This window comes from Papio anubis, chromosome 8 (genome assembly GCF_008728515.1).
Source record: "Papio anubis isolate 15944 chromosome 8, Panubis1.0, whole genome shotgun sequence".
NCBI lineage: Eukaryota > Metazoa > Chordata > Mammalia > Primates > Cercopithecidae > Papio > Papio anubis.
This window is the reverse complement of record NC_044983.1, coordinates 115,808,770-115,826,271: the sequence shown is the minus strand read 5'-3', so window position 1 is coordinate 115,826,271 and position 17,502 is coordinate 115,808,770. Positions and strand designations below refer to the sequence as shown.

General features: G+C 33.8%; 1 protein-coding gene across 2 annotated transcripts in view; it reads right to left on the bottom strand.

Annotated features, from left to right (window-relative positions):
- The window catches only part of MTBP (MDM2 binding protein), a 99,909-nt gene that overhangs the window by 16,888 nt on the left and 65,519 nt on the right, over positions 1 to 17,502 (bottom strand). The window contains exons 17-22 of one of the 2 annotated variants that reach the window (XM_021942882.2): positions 17,344 to 17,439; positions 11,236 to 11,502; positions 9,454 to 9,703; positions 8,747 to 8,860; positions 5,347 to 5,412; positions 1,749 to 4,765 (exon numbers count right to left, since the gene is read on the bottom strand). In XM_021942882.2, coding sequence (XP_021798574.2) covers positions 4,727 to 4,765; positions 5,347 to 5,412; positions 8,747 to 8,860; positions 9,454 to 9,703; positions 11,236 to 11,502; positions 17,344 to 17,439 — 832 coding nt within the window. In that variant the 3' untranslated portion in view covers positions 1,749 to 4,726. Of the gene's footprint in view, positions 1 to 1,748; positions 4,766 to 5,346; positions 5,413 to 8,746; positions 8,861 to 9,453; positions 9,704 to 11,235; positions 11,503 to 17,343; positions 17,440 to 17,502 lie in introns of those variants that run through there. The other variant, XR_004175853.1, reaches the window with a different exon arrangement.

The following is a 17,502-nucleotide window of genomic DNA, read 5'->3' as shown; positions in this document are numbered from 1 at the left end:
TGTCCTTACCACACACACACACACACACACACACACCAATGTGTGATGATGGATATGTCAGATTGTGGTAATCATTTCACAATGTATATGTATATCAAATCATCATGTTGTACACCTTGAATATGTACAATTTTAATTTGTTAATTATACCTCATTAAAGCTGAAGGAAAAAAATGTAGATTAGTGGTTGCTAGGGAATGGTGGAAAGAAAAATAAGAAATACTGCTAACAGATACGGGGTTTCCATTTGGAGTGATGAAATGTTCTGGAATTAGATGCAGGTGATGACTGCACACTTTGTGAGTGTACTAAAACCACTGAATTATACACTTTAAAGGGTGAAGTCTAGTGTATATGATTACATTTCAACTAAAAGAGACTTTGTGGGTTTTCTGTGTATTAAGTTATAGTCTAATCTATTGATGACAGCCATGCCCCCCATTCTTTTCACGACAGGTCTCTCTTTATTGACAGTGTCAGGTGCTGTGAAACACTACCCTTTAGATTCTTAAAAGCCATTTTGTCTAGCTGAGAGGGTCTACTTTTAAATCATTAAGTATTTCAAATGTCTTAGTAGAGGATTATATAGCCATACCTTTGGATTGATTCTTTTTCTGAGGCTATTTCTGACTTAGAAAATTTTTTGCCGTTGGAGATACTGAAAGTGGAAAATCATTTTATTTTCCAACCCAGAATATCCTAAACCCTTCATATCTTCTCTAAATTCTGCTAGAAAACTGAAGATTTCTTGAATTCGTTTATCTTTTCCTATATCTTATCATATTCAGCTAAACAAATAAATGGCCGTTGATACTTCCAACACTGTCTGGAAATATCCTTAATTAGATCCATGAGTCCATTAGGTAGACTTTCTCTCTTCTGGGCTATTTAGGCAACAGTTTGCTAAATGTACCACCACTACGTAACACATCTGAGCTACTTGGGCCCAGTGACTCCCTGTTTCCCAAACAAATGGCCTCAAATGGTTGAGGTGGTTAATGTTTGTAATCCCAGTACTTTGGGAGGCTGAGGCAGGAGGATTGCTTGAGGCCAGGAGTTCAAGACCAGCCTAGGCAACATATCAAGACCACATCTCTACAAAAAAAGAAAGAAAGAAAGAAGGAAGGAAGGGAGGGAGGGAGGGAGGGAGGGAGGGTGGGTGGGAGGGAGGGAGGGAGGGAGTCCAGGCAAGGCAGTGCTTGCCTATAATCCCAGCTACTCAGGAAGCTACTTGGGATTGTTTGAGCCAGGGAGGTCAAGGCTCCAGTGAGCTGTGATCCTGCCACTGCACTCCAGCCTAGGTAACAGAGCAAGACCCTCTTCCACCCCCACCCACAAATAAAAAGAGATTTCCAAATGCATCATATAGTTGCCAAGACATGGTATAGTCTGTTTCAAAATTGTATTCATTCTAGTTGGTGTTTAGAGGCATCTTATTATGGTTTTAATTTGCATTCCTTTGATGACTGATGATGTTGGGCATCTTTTCATGTGCTTATTGCCATTCCTATGTCCTGTTTTGTGAAATGTTTTTTTCAAATATTTTGCCCATTTTTAAAAAATTGAGTTATGTCTTATCGTTAAGCTGTAAGAGTGCTTCACATCATCTAGATAAAAATCCTTTGTCAGATATATGCATTGCACATAATTTCTCCCAGTCTGTGGGTTACATTTTCACTCTCCTAGTGGTGCCTTTCCAAGAGCAGCTTTTAGATTTTGAAGTAAAATTTATTTTTTTTTAATTTTATGGTTTGTACTTTTTGTGTCCTTTCAAATAAATCCTTGTTTTATTCCAAGAGTGATGAAGATTTTTCTATGTTTTCTTCTATAGGTTTTATGGTTTTGGACTTTAAATATAAAATTATGATCCATATCATATGAATAGTTGCAAATGGTAGGAGGTTACGGTTGAAAGTAACTTATTTTCCCATATGGCTGGATATTCTCTTATTCAAGTTCAATTTTTTAAAAGACCTTTTTTCCTTCAATGAAAAGTTTGATATATAGGCATACCTGTAAGTTTTTATTCTGTCCCACTGACCTATATGCTTATTCTAATTCCAATAGCAAATTGTCTTCATTACTGTAATTTTATAGTAAGTCTTGAAGCAAAGAAACAAGTCTCCCAACTTTGTTCTTTTGTTACAAAGTTATTTGGCTATTGTATGTCCTTTTAATAAGTGGTTACATCAATTTAGTTTTTTCATGTATACTTTTGCTTTTGATCAGGTTAACTGATATAATTTACATATGCTAAATTTCAAACAGCATTACAAAAGTTTATCCAGCATATTCACAAAAAGAAATATTTTAAATGGTATCAGGCTTACAGGTTATCTTCAAACTTGTTTTAATGTATATTATTAAGTACGGCAGAAAACCAGGATCCTTGGAAGAAAGGAATAAAAACAAAAAAATGGATACACCAATACTTGCAGAGATCCTATGTTTGGATAAGCAGTGTGGTTCAAGAAATACAAGTTCTCATTCTGGCTCTGTAGTTGCTGAGCTATGTGATCCTGGATATGACATTTAATCTTGCTATACTTCTATTTCTTATCTATAAAATGGGAAATAGCTACCTAATATGGCTGCAATGAGATAATGTAAAATGATTAAGATAATGTCTGTCACATAGTGCTCAACAAATGTTAGCCATGATTATCATCTTTTCGTGATCCCTGTGAAGTCAGCATTATTTACCCCATTTTTAGAACAGCAAATTGAGGTTATGAGAGTTTTTCTTTCCTATGACTATTACTGTGTTCCTAGGAATGTTTTCAAATTGCCTGATCTAATCTGTTGTACTTTAACACCTACTGGCTCCTCTTATATTATACATGTTTATTAGTCTGACTAAATAAATTTATATTTTAAAAAGTGTATTGGTACAGCATTTTTTTCTTTTGAGATAGGGTCTCGATCTTTCTCATAGGCTGCAGTACAGTGGTGAAATCATGGCTCACTGTAGCCTCGACTTTCTAGGATCGAGCAATCCTCCCACTTCTGCCTCCTAAGTAGCTTAAGACCCCTCCTAAGTAGCTGCAGGTATGTGCCACCATGTGCAGCTAATTTATTCTTTTTAGAGATAGGGTCTCACCATGTTGCTCAGGCTGGTCTCGAACTCCTAGCCTCAAGCAATCCTCCTGCCTCAACCTCCCAAAGTGCTGGGATTACAAGTATGAGTTACTATGCCCAGCCATGGTACAACATTTCAAAAGACAATTTTGCTAACCTAATAGAATCTTCGAATATTGGCTCACTCTTGCAATTCCTATGATAGTGAACAATTCAGACAAAAAGGAGCATTTCAAATCAGCAATTTCATGGAACCCTAGAAACGCTTCTTGAAAGCATTCACTTTGAATTCAACATAGGCAAGCAAAGCAGGTGATAAGCAAATTTCTTTAGTTGGAAGAAACTATAAAGACGGCAGATTTGATTACATTAAAAACTAAAAATTTCAGAATACTATAAACAAAAAGACAAAGGGCCAATATCCTTAATATATAAGAACATATATAAACAAGTAAGAAAAAGTCAAAAACAGTTCAAAATAAAAATGGGCACAAGCTAGATATAAACAATTAGAGAGATGCCAACATGTTTAAAAAAAATTCACCCTTACTATTTTCAGTTTTCAAAAAAGGAAATGGGGACTCTGCTGGTGGGAGCACATATTGGTCTTTCAGGAGGGCAATTAAAAATATTTACAAAAGAGCTTAAGACCCACCAATTTCCCTCCTAAAAAAGCATACTAGGAAAATAGTGACATACTGGGAAGATTCATTAAAGTTTTATGTATTACAGGGAAAAACAGAATCTTTACGTCCAATAATGGGGGATTAAACAAACTGTGGCTCATTTGTATTAGGCAGTTATGAAAAAAATGACATAAATTCACAACATATTATATGAAAAGCAGGTTATAAATTAATACACACACACAACACACATATGCATAACAACATATTATATGATTCCAATTTTGAAAATATTTAAAAAATAATTACATATATTTTTAAAATACAGCAGTTATATCTAGACAGTAGGGGGGAATGTTGGTAATTTTTTTTCATTCTTCTTTGTATTTTCTGCATTTTCCAAATTTTCTACCACAGGAAAAGATACTTTTTTTCCTGGGAGACTGTACTTAGTGTCATTTTCATTATGCCTTATTTTCACAATTTATCTTGTTTCTTAATTTGTGTTACCAAATAAACATTAATAGCCCAACAATGGTGGCTCCAGGACTGAGGCCTGTTTAGATTTTTTTTGCCAATACTCTCTAAATCGGGAGCAGTCCAATAAACTATGTTGTTGGAACACATGGGAAAAGCCATTGGCAGTATCTTACTTACATCTAAGAAATGCATGGCCTAACTTAGTACACCTAACAACAAAGACATGAATTCCAAAAAGTAAAAAAAAAAAATTGTTTATTGTAATAATTAAATAACTAAGAGTAAACATTTTAAAACATATACAAATAACTTTAACATTAAAATATAGTAACACTGTACAAAATATGTATCTAATTAAAAATACATTTATGTAGCATCCCCAAAGCTATACAAATATAGAATATATATTCATGAAATCTTTAGAAATATAACATCTATTCTTTGAATAAAGTTTAAAATTTGTTTATAATTTTCAAACTTAAAAAAGTAGTAAATAATAGCTCCATCCAATTTATAATTGTCTTAAAGAGAATGATTCTGTATCATTTCTTGCTTGTCTTTTCTAATACCCATTCAATCACCTAGGAGGAGAAAAATATGATTATAGTAGATTTCTATTGAAAACACAAGCAATAGAAAAATACACTGTCAAAACTTCAGAAGAACATGGTAGAAAAGTTAAAATAAAAAGGAAGATATTGAAATCTTATACTAAAAAACACATTTTATTTTGTAATGGAAGAACATTTTTGTTGGACTTCCAATACTGAGTATAATATTGTCCTCACTGGATGAAATGAAGATTCTGCTCCATTTTCTCACCTTTATATGAAAATATGTTTCAAATGGTCAATCAAATAAACTAAACTTTGAAAACAGCTAACCAAAAATGGATTGGTTTTTCCAGCACGTCAGATAATTTATTTTTTCTTTTGCTTTCTTAGCATCACTTTGGAAACTCTTTTGTTGACAGACTAACATATTAAATACTATAAAATACTCAGCCTATATAAGCCTATTATTAAGTTTCTTAAAGAGTTTTCATAGGGACAGAGTTGAAAAAGACCAGTAACTAATTATTGGTGCATATATAATGGCATCATAGCAACCCTGAAATAAAATACCATTTTAATTGAATATAGTTTCTTGGGAATAACTTTACCTGTAGAGCATTGTTGTTTGCTGTTTTCTTCATTTCTTCAAATAGACCCCTTGAAGTTTTAAGATCCTAAACATAATAAAATACAGCATTTTACAATATGCACATTAAATTACAAAGAACAACTCATTATTATTCAATACACTTGAGATTATCCTAAATCATTCTACAAGTATCAGTGTGATTAGGGACAGACTACAAAAAAAAAAAAAAAATCTAAGTACTAGGTCATAATTTAGTTCCATTCTGAAATATCAAAATACTCTAACCAAAATACATACACCTATACGTAAGTCCATCTCACTCTCATCTCCTATTCCCAATAGAGCTGACCTAAAATAACTCCCACCCTCCACCGTGAGCATCCACTAATGCTGCATTACTCAAGAAACAAACATATGGTTTGTATTTATTTATCAGGTAAAAGATATTTTTTCTTCATTTTGGCTATTTGACTCCATCATAAAGAGGAATGACATACAAAAGGAAACTGATGTCTCACTTTTAAAAATTTAGTGATTATATCAAATTACAAAGTAAAAGAAACTGAACTGTATTTAAAAAGATAAGAAGCAGTTATCTGTTGTACTTCCAAGTTACGCTCCATAAAGGCAGCCACTTTCAATTCTTTCAGGTTTTTCCCTTATTTATACCTTAATGTTTCTAACTACTATGCTTATGTTGCTACTTGGTGATTAAACACTTTTAGACAGAGACTACTGATGTTAGGGAGAACAGTCATGGATTCAAGTCTCGTACACAAAACCTTCCTACTCTTCCTTTCAAGAACAGTTGTATCGCAATTTTTGATTAGTAAATAGGCAGTGTTTGTGCTATTGTATCTATGTAAATACTTTCAATTGTGTGCTAATTAATGTATTATGGTTATAATTTATCTTTCTTCCAATATTCTATTTATCCTGTTAACTACTGTTAGCTTTTTCATTTGCTCAGCTTTCCATGTATATAATTCTGGATTTTTCGTCCCTAAATACTGGCAACAAATGGGCTAAATGTACAGCAAAGTTTTTTCAAGCCCTGAAGTATATGGGATAATCTCTCAGTTCAGCTTCCTTTCTGCTTTTGGTCTTTTTAATTAAATTTTTTAAACCTGGAGATCTTTCTCCCATAGCCTCCTCTAATTTGTTCTAGTTGCTGCCTAGGCCTGGTACTATTAGGACTTGTCTTTTCCATTTTAGATTAGTTTTTGTGTTGTTTCGTGATTTAGTCCCTTGTTCTGCTGAACTTCATCGTCTAGCAGATTCCTCAAAAGGGTAAAACAAATTCTTTTTCGGATATTCCATGTTTCAGTGGATCTTCATTAAACCCTCATATCGGACTGCATTCCAGACTGGGTATAGAATACTAGGTAAGTCGCTTTCCCTCAGAAGTTTCTTTTCTTTTTTCTTTTTTTAATTCTAGAAATACACATCCCTCAGAATTTGAAGATACTTTTCTGCTATCCTCTAGCATACAGTGTTACTGTGGAGAAGTCCAATGCCATTCTGATTATTGATTCGCTATATATAAACTAGATTATCTCCTGGCAAGCTTTTAGAAAATGTTCTCTCCGTGCTAAGAAGTGTGAAATTCCACAATTATGTGACTAGCTGAAGAATTTTCATTCATTGGTTTGGACAAGCTAGGAGGCTTGTGTCCAGTCCTGGAAAAGTTTGTTACATTTTTGAACAAGTTTCTCTCTTCTAAACTTTGGGAATAAAGTAGAGAAGATTGTTCAAAAAATGTAAAATTCATATTATTAGCATTTTGGATCTTCTGTATTAATCCTCCAATTTTCTTGTCCTGGATTCAATGTTTTTGTCATTTGATTCTAATTTCCGGTAAATTTTTTTCATCTCAACTGTTCAGCCTTTCCACTTAACTGATTTTATCATATTATTAATTTTACAGAGCTTTCATGTTTTATGCTTTTTTTGGAAACAGCATCCTGTTCTTGTTTTATGGATGCGATTACCTTCTTTCTATGAGAATTATAGTTTTTGTGAAGTTTTCTTCAACTTCCTGCTTCTTCAGAGTTCCCTTTATTCCTTTATGTTTTGGCATCAATTGTGTTAGAAGCTTTCCTCAAAGCCTCTAAGGAAGCTGTCCTTAGAAGACAGCTTCTAGTGTCCTCTAGTCATATTGTGGCTGTCTAGTCATATTTAAAAGTGAGACACTAAAAATCTGACTGGAAGTTCTGTGCAGAGATTGTCACTGGTTTCTTTTCAAGGTAGAGTGACAAGATGGCCATTTGGCTTTTCCACTGCAGCTTCCAGTATTTTCCCCAGTGACTATTTCCTGCACTGTCCCTGAGGTGGCTGGAAAAACCTATGCATGATAGACCTTGTAGTTAACATTGTGGGAGAAGGGCATGCCAAGCAAGTTGGACAATCCCCAGGTCACTTTGTAGATAGATTTTTATTTAACTCCCTTGCTTTCTATGTGGACCCTTGCCCCTGCTTTCCATGATACCTGGTGTCTTCAAATCATGAGCACCTCAGGTTCTGTGGAATTAACATGCTTCTCACTAGTATTCCACTAGGCACCCAATTAGATTGTAACTCCTTTCACTTTCTTACTCCACGCTTCCATGTGCTTTTTTGTTATTGTTCAACATGTATTAAAAACATTTCTAGTTTTTTCTTGTCCTTTCTCTTGGATATGTGATAAATCTGCAGTTTTAACCAGAAACCCACAGATAACTGATTCAGGTCAGAAACTCTTAAGGCTGGACATAATCTAACATCGTCTAAGTTTTAGAAAATCATCATCTGAGTGGTTGATGTGTCCAATGTCTTACAATTAGCTGATAATGGATCCAAAATTGGAAACTGGGTGTTTTGATATTTAGTCCAGTAGCCTTTTTACTACACAGTCATCCCTTTTGTCTCTGCGAAGGACTGATTCCATGATTCCACTGAGAATACCAAAATCCGCCGATAGTCAAGTCCCTTATATAAAATGGTGTAGCATTTGCATATAACCTATACACATTTTCCCATATACATTTTAAAAAATCTGGACATGTTCAGTACAGATGCAACATCCTTTTCTTTTTCCAGAACATTTTCAACTTGCAGTTAATCCATGGATATGGAACACATGGATATAGAACCCACAGATATGATTAATAATTAAACATATTTTGAAGCTTATTACCTGTAAGTCAAACACATGTTAGGGGAAACAGGATATTGGTTAAAATGTAGCTTTCTATATATGAGAACTCAAATCAAAACAAATATAAAGTATTTTGGCTTCATTTCTTCTATCTCCATCATTTAATAAATCTGGCAGCAAGAATATGCTCTCAGTATAAAAAATACTCAAACTTTTTTTTTATGTCAAACAGGAACATTAGAACATGAACTAAATTTTGCCATTAGTAGAGAAGATACTGTACCTTTAGATAGAACTTAGAGATTTCAAAGAGACGCTGGCTGCATGCAGTGAAACATTCATGGGTCTCGGTAATACTGTGTTTCTTCAGGGTTTCAGTAACTACTTCTTTCAGTATCTTGAACAGAACATAACATATGACTAATATTTCTTAGAAAAGCAACAAACCTATTATTTCAGCTTTAGAGTTCAATCCTGTGAATTACACAATCATTTTGCTGTGCTAAAAGACAGACATATTCATTAAGACAAAATGAGAAAAAAAGATATCTAACATTTACATGGTCAGAAGTGTCACAGGAATAAAATGTTAGCAGGAAATGACTAGAGTGTCTTAAGAAACGAACTCGAATCATGAGTTCTGAATTGATATCCGAGTGTTAAAGTTACACACAGCAGGGATATGTAAGCGTATATTTATTTTTTATTACGGAAAATTTCAAGCATAGAAAAGTAGAGAATATTTGACACACAGAGAATATTTTATAATAAACTTCTATCTTGATATATCTTTTAACCAGCTTCAAGTATGATTAATCTGTAGCTAATCTTGTTTCATTTATATCCCCACCTATTTTCCTATCATCCTTCTTACACCAGTGAATTCTAGACATCGTTTCATTTCATTCATAAATTTTTAGACATATATTTTAATCAAATTCAAAAAGACTTCCCATGTAGAACTAAGAAAAATGGGAAATAAATCTTTACCCGTGTGTGTTTCTGTGATCTTGATTCCTTAATTTGCCTTGATGTTTTTGATTCATGCACACTTTTTTGACCTGAACTGGTCTTTATAGCAAGTTTTGGAGTTTCACAGCTAGGAACTGGAACCAATGGACAAGTCACTGGTAAGGACCGCTCTGTTTGTGGCTTTCTGGTTGTCACAGGATGATGATGGTGATTACTGTTACCACTTGTCTGAGAAAGAAGAGACTCTGAACTTTCAGATTTCACAAGTCTACAGTAGGGGAAAAAAATCAAGAACGTAGATTAAGCAAATCAACATCGAAGTTCACTTTCTGTCTTAAATGTTACCACTATATCCATTATGACATAAATTCAAGAAAAGCAAACAAAGTTTATTGCTATTACTGCCTTAAGTAAGCAATAAATATCACATTATAAAGTTGTTCCTTAGTTCTTTAGATGAGTAACTAAAACATAGAAGGTAATGAATAGCAAACTAGGATTTTGGCTAATAGAGAAAGTAAATATAAGTAACTACCTATTTATCTATCTATCTAGCTAGCTAGCTATACTCTCTCTCATCCTCTAATTTACAATTTCTCATATAAATCAGCTATGCATGCCGAGAGTGCTGCTATTTATAGATGTAATATTAATCTGTTAAATACTTATACTTTTCTGTTAAGATAATTTGAACAGAAACACCACAACCTGTATCTTCCTATACCCATGGAACTCCCTTGCAAAATAAGTAATAGTGTTAAAACAAATACAAATAAACTATAAAACTGGCTCATACTTCAATCTTCCTAAAATGTTTACATTTGTTCCCGACAAGACCCAAATTTTTATCTTTACAAGATAGGGTCTTATAGCCCTCAGTTCTGCTGACCCAGAGGCCACAGTGTACTTTCCTTTTAAGAACACATATATTTTTATTAGCCACAGGTCAGAAATAAGAAATACGGCTATAAATATAGTACCCCAAATGTTACTGTTGCTCTTTAGTTTTATCAGGTATAAAAAGTACCACGAATTTATAAAGTCCTCATAAAAACGACTAAGTTCTTCCATATCAGGGTAACAGTATTCTAACTTTTTAAACTATTCAAAAAAAGATCTGAAAGTTATATTTTCATATAGTTCATACTTTTTGCAAGGTTTAATTAAATACAATAAGAATTCAAGCCTTGCTTTAGATGCCAAGAACCTAAGTTTGACAAAGGTTCTAAAAATAACATCAATTCAATAGAAATTAGTGTTCACTACATAAACTTCTAACTTCTGTTCAAGTATCTGGACATTTTATTTAGTTAGCAAAAAAAAACGCATCCAGAAAAGTTTCATATATTATATCATTATGTAGAGTTTAAAGCTATATTTTATATGTAACAGGTGTTTTAAAAATGGTACCTCATGGAATCTCTTGCTTGCTCAAGGGAACAATGCAGGCAGGAATCTGAGGGGAAAGGCAAGGAAGAGCTAACGGGAGAACTCCCATCCCCAGTCTCTTCAACAGACCAGCTCAGCAGCTTAATCTATGGGGTGAAATCTCCACTATTCCACAGCTTAAAAACTTTACAATCCATTGTGCTCATGGACTGTATATTAGCATATAAAGCAAGAAACTGTGTTTTTTTTCTAAATCATTTTTTGTAACTTATAAGCAAAATCATCAACAGCTCATAAAATAAACTTCTTGCCATGAAGAAATTAATCTGAAAGACTAATATAAAATAAAAATCTTCTAGAGACTAAAATACTTTCTGTTGAGATACTATTTATGTGCATGTAATATAACACCTTTTTCTGGGATAAAGGCAATTCAGATCTTTAGATCTCCGTTTCAATCGGGATACTTCAGTTCGAAGTTCATTTTGTAAAACTTCTCCATCAGGGACACTTCCAGGTTCTGATGAAACTGCAGGAGATGGAAGAGGGCTCAACACAGTAGGTACTGGAAAACTTTCTCTGGTGCAGGTGGTTTGAGTTTCATAACGAATAAGACGAGACTGAAGTTCAGAAAATCCTCCATCTCTTTCCAAAGCTTTTCGGTCGTCCAAGCAATATCTAAAATGAGTGAAAGAGCATTAAAATGTAAACCTCCATGAGAGCAACAGACTTTCCCCTTTCAATTAGAAAATAGTAGGACATTTACTTTGAGAGTTCTTGATTAATTTCCTAATAATTGCTGGAAGGTTGACTGGCTGGCCTAGTTCCCTCCCAAGTTCAGTTTTCTTCTAGTTTGCTATATGACGTGGCAAAAGATTAAAAAATGTGAAGTACAATCTGATTTCTCTTTCACTTGTGTTTCTGGGCAACAGATTAAGTTAATCCTTTGGCTTGTTTTCAAAATAATACAGTTGCTGTTTTAATGCTTTTTAAAACTCTACCAACCTCTGATGTCTCAGCATGGCTGATACATGACAACATGAACTGCTGTCTTCTGTTAGAAAGGGCAAGTTTATTCTCAACACAAAGATTAAAAGGGTATAAAGGCATTCTAAACTGGCTCACCAAACAGCTTAGAACATTTCAAATTTTTTCGTTGAAACTCAGTTCCCACCTTATTAACTGATTGACAGATTTTCCTTCAAACACTTCGGCTGTCTGTGCATGTGGTTTCTAGCTGAATCTGATTCAGGGCATCAATGAAATGTTAGCTCAGTGAATGCTTCTGGACTCAAAGAAATCCTAGGTTGTTAAGTACAACAAACAAGGATATCAGGAAGATCACCTAGGAGCTGTGTGACCTTGGAAAACTCTTCACTTTCTTCCCTTTCTACAACTGCATTTAAAAAACACAAATGGCTTCACATATGTGATGGCAGCACTGTACAAATTAAAACCTTTCTCTGTGATCTGTCATTTTTACCTGCAAAAGTCTAAGATACTGCCTAAAATCAGATTTTTGTATCCAAAAGATTTTAGTTCAACTCCCAAAGAGTGTATCATTTCCTGAACATCTGACTGCTTGATGGAGGTTTTAAGAACCTTATCTTTCCCTTGTGACACTTACGTATTTGATACAGACAGACTCCATGGATTTAAATCCAGGCTCCTCTACTTATTAGCTGTGTGAACTTGGCTAAATTACTTAACTTTATCTATGATTCTGTTGCTTCATCTGCAAAATGAGAATTATAGTACTTATCTGAAAAAGCTATTGTGATAATTCCTTGAATTGTATACATAAACACAGAATCAGTGCCTGAAACATGCAAGCAGGGCAGTCAAGAAATGTATGCTACTATTATTGTTATCATCATCATTAGATTTATTTTCTAGCACAGTAAAGCTGGCAGTATGCTGATAATACGTAGCACAGCCAGAATGTAAACCCAGGTTGGTGACTTCAGAGCCTGAGTTTAACCATTTTAGTATACTATCTCTATGTAAAGTGTAAGAATCATCTTACTCATGTTCAACACATGGCTGAGCATTAGAACCATCTGAAGAGCTTTTAAGAAATACCATGTGCTCATTGTTTCTGATTTAATTGGTTTAGGGTAATACTCAGTTACCAACAGTTTTAAAAATCTGCCTGGGTGATTCTTAAAAAAACTACTTAAATCCATAGAAACAGAGTAGAATAGTGGTTATGGGGATGGGGAAGGTTATGGAAAGATGTAGATTAAAGGGTACAAAGTTGCAGAGTTATATAGGATGAATAAATCTAGAAATCTAGTGTGCAGTATAAGGACTATAGTTAATCATATGTACTGTATATTGAAAATTTGCTAAGAGAGCAGACTTTGGGTGCTCTCAGCACACAAGAGGTAACTATGTGAGATGACGGTTATGTTAATTTGCTTGGCTACAGTGATCATTTCACTATGCATACACACATCAAAACAACTTGTTATATTAAAATATTAAAAATATACACTTTTTAAAAATCCTACCTAGATGATTCTAAAGTATAACTAGGACTGAAAAATCTCTGATCTACTCAAACAGTGTAATTTAACAGGTGACAAAACTGAACTCTAAATCCAAATGTGAGTTGGTGGCAGAGCAGGGAGTAGAACCTAGGTCTCTGGCATCTCTCTAGCTAATATTCTTTCTCTAGTCTGTTGTTTAAGAAACGTATTTCATTAAAAATCAGAAGCAACCCTAAGGGTTACTGATGAGTCCTACTTCTATCATGGGTAATTGGTAGAATCTAGAGTAAAATTAGAACCATGAATTTCAAGAGTCTGGTAAGAGGCAATATAATGCCTGATAAGCTTGAATACAGAAAATTTTTGAGAGAAAAGATGCATATTTTGATTATAAGATGAATATTTCTTTCTACCGTAAGATTTTATTTCTAAGATGCAGATTTTTTTCTTCCAGTTTTAACATCTCTTGATCACAGCTGTTCCTAATGTCATAGCTTCAACTGAATTATGCACATTGTACATCTTGATGTTAATTGCCATTTAAAATATCTTTAGATTATACTATGATTTGTCATTGGAACAAAAATTTACTTTGTAAATTAGAGAAAAGAAACAGTGAAGCAGGAGGCAGGGTGTATATTTGATATTAGTGAAGTCAAAATTTATTGTTGGATGAATGACTACAATCCCATATTTTCTTATAAAACAATAAGCAAATGCTTTATGGGTCCTAACAAAGAAAAATACCCACAAGACGATGAAGCTGTTTTTGTTTTGTAAATAAGAAATAGACAAAATACTGCCCATCACACACTAACCAATACCAATGAAGGCAGGAGAAACTGACAAATCTCTTGGAATAGATGAAGGAAATTTCAAAGCAATGAGAGCCTGGTGTGATCAAATGATTGTCAGAGTATGACAGCAGAGTTTAATTTGCTGTTCAATAAAACAGTGCATTTTATAATTAATGGAATGTTAAATTCCAGGATAGGGTAAATAAGTGAAAAAACAAACAAGCCAACAGTGGTTAATATTTTATTTTGCCTTAAAAAACATTGTTTTGCTCCCATGCAATTAACACATTTTTTCCAAATATTCCTTTGTATCAGAGAAAGAGCTCCAGGGTTCTAAAGGCCCACAACAACATAAGAGAACTTTCTTTGTAGTTTCATGTTTACTTTAAAATGTTACTTGAATTTGTTTCTACTCCATAATCTATGCTGAACATAAATCGGCTCTCATACTATACACCCAAACCTTCTTGAAAAAGACATGTTTCGGAATTCATGGTCCTCACCTCCTACAACTTTGTCAGCCTAGTCTCAATGTCCCCAGTTTAATGAGCATAAATTTACAGTAAAAAAAAGTGAGTCACAGATAGATTTGTTTGTTTATGGGAGTAGGTAGGTAGTGGAGAAGAGAATTACTTTTTACAGTGAATCAGAATTTCATAACATTGAATGTGTATAAGTTAATAAAGCCCTGTGTAGATTTAAGCCCATCAGGGCACAGTACTCAAATAAGTCTTAATTTAATATTTTGATAAATGATCATGAAGAACATATCCTTGAAAAATTTTATAAATTTGTATATACCAAGACTTTTCTATAGTAAATTAAAAACAGCAGGAAAAAAAGAGTAGAGAGATGGAGATGCAGAATAAACAAAACTAAATTAAAATTTTAGGAAAAATAATCTAAATAAGATTATATGATGGACACTTTAGTCAGCAGTTAAAATGTAATTATTGTAGCTTATTTTATTCAAATCTGTGCTTCAGTGTGTTTGTAGGGCCGAAGAAGTGAAAAACAGATGTGTCCTGGGGTATTCTGGCCATGTAGCAAAGCGAATGTTAATACTAGTACATTTTCTCAACAGTGAACACTACTTTTCATAATAATATAAACACTGTTGACTGGTTTCAACTTTCACATTCAAATTAAATACAAAACAACTGAAATTTTTAATTAGTTTCCTTTCATAGATTAGGAGGTCCTAATATTCTTATCAAGGTGGGGGAGATACTGCTGTATAGCTGATGGAATAAGAAGGAGAAGTTTAAGTATATACATATTTAAAAACATGAAAGTAAATAGCGGAGAGCTCAAATTGAGAAGAACCAAATCTTCATAGTAGAGTCAATATTTTATATTGTGACAGTTAAAAATATTGACATAAGGATATTTTCTAAAATGAGAGATAATCACCAGGGAAACTAAACCAAACAAATAAAATATTTTTTTTTCTAAAAACTGGGACTGCAGGTAGGTAGTAATAAGGAAAGGAATTGTTGGTTTTCCTTATAAACTTTTCTGTAATGTTTAATTTCTAGGTCTTTAATAAAATCAAAAGGAGGAACACAGAAAAATATATCTTATTAATCGAATGTTTATATAGTAGAACAAGATGTTCCCACTTACATTTAATAAACTTAGTATAAATGAAAAGTAAAATTTTGGGCCGGGTGTGGTGGCTCAAGCCTGTAATCCCAGCACCTTCTAGGGCCAAGGCAGGTGGATCACTTGAGGCTAGGAGTTCAAGATCACCTAGCCAACATGGCTAAATCTTGTCTCTACTAAGAATACGAAAATTAGCCAGGCATGGTGGTGCATGCCTGTAATCCCAGTTACTCGGGAGGCTGAGGCATGAGAATCACTTGAACCCAGGAAACGGAGGTTGCAGTGAGCCAAGATTGTGCCACTGCACTCCAGCCTGGGCGAAAAAGTGAGATTCTGTCTGAAAAAGAAAAAAGAAAAGTAAAATTGTGTAATGAAAGCACAGAAGGATATATGGCTAAAAACATAGTTTAAGTAAAAGCTTAAGCTAAATTTAAGGCTATTTGGGAAACATCCCTACCTTTTTCATGTTAAAGGGAGAATAGTAATCCTCTCAAACAAGGAATCCTTTAGTCAAATACCAGAACTAAAAAGATGGATCAGGTGGCATTTCTTATCTTTTTATAATTTAGTAGTTATCTCTGAGTTGCCTATCTGTTCACAAAACAATTTAAAAATCTTATCTTACCATTTAGATTCAAATCAGCATTTCATAAAGGACTTCTTTTAGAAATAATTCATTATTGAATGTTATACTTCATATTGCTAATTTCAAAGTCTTCAAATTCTTTTTTTTTTTTTTTTTTTCTGAGACAGGGTCTCATTCTGTCACCCAGCTGGGGTGCAGTGGCATGGTCATGGCTCACTGCAGCCTCAATCTCCCAAAATCAATCGATCCTCCTGCCTCAGCATCCTGAGTAGCTAGGACTACAGACACACACACACCCCACTATGCCCAGCTAATTTTTGTATTTTTTTGTAGAGACAGGGTTTCACCATGTTGCCCAGACTGGTCTCAGACTCCTGGGCTCAAGCAATCCACCTGCCTCGGCTTCTCAGAATGTTGGGATTACAGATGTTAGCCACCGTGCCTGGACTCGAATTCTTGTTTCAATTATTTTTCACACAGACAGATATTTAATGTTGTTGGATGTATCGATATTTCGTTCCTTGTTATAGTTGAATAGTATTGCTTTATATAAAATATACCATAGTTTATCTATTTTCCTGTTGATATCCTCCTAGGCTCTTTCCAGTTTGAGGATATTGAGAATTAAACTATTACGTGCATACTTGTATAAGTTTTCTCTTGGAAAAATGTCTAGTATTGAAATGCTGGGCCCTATCTAACAATTTCTGAGCAACTATAATGTAATTGGTGACCAGGAAATATTAATGTGACCCATAGTGTGAATATACATTTATAACATAGGGACCAAAACAATTTTGATTAAAATATCTAGTAGCTAATAACAGGATGCTTAAATGCTGTTAAGCTTATTAATCATCAAGCAACTTCTTCAACAGAAGACAAATTATTTTTGTATGCACTGCTTTGCTTTTTGAGGTTTTTGACATATTCTCTTGGTCTCTGTCTCAATTTATATCATTTTATTAAAGTCACTCTTTACACAAGACAGACTGTATCAACAACATACAGAAGAGTAAAGTACAAATTAAAAACTTACTCAATTCCATGATAATGACATACTGAGGCTTTCTCAAAAGGTAAGACCTGAAGTTTCCCAGGACTAAGTTCTGGTGTCAAAACAAAAGTCTTTTCCCTGAAACAAAAAGTTTTTCATTTGTATTCAAAGTTTATTTACTGACAAAGAGAAAGTTAAAGA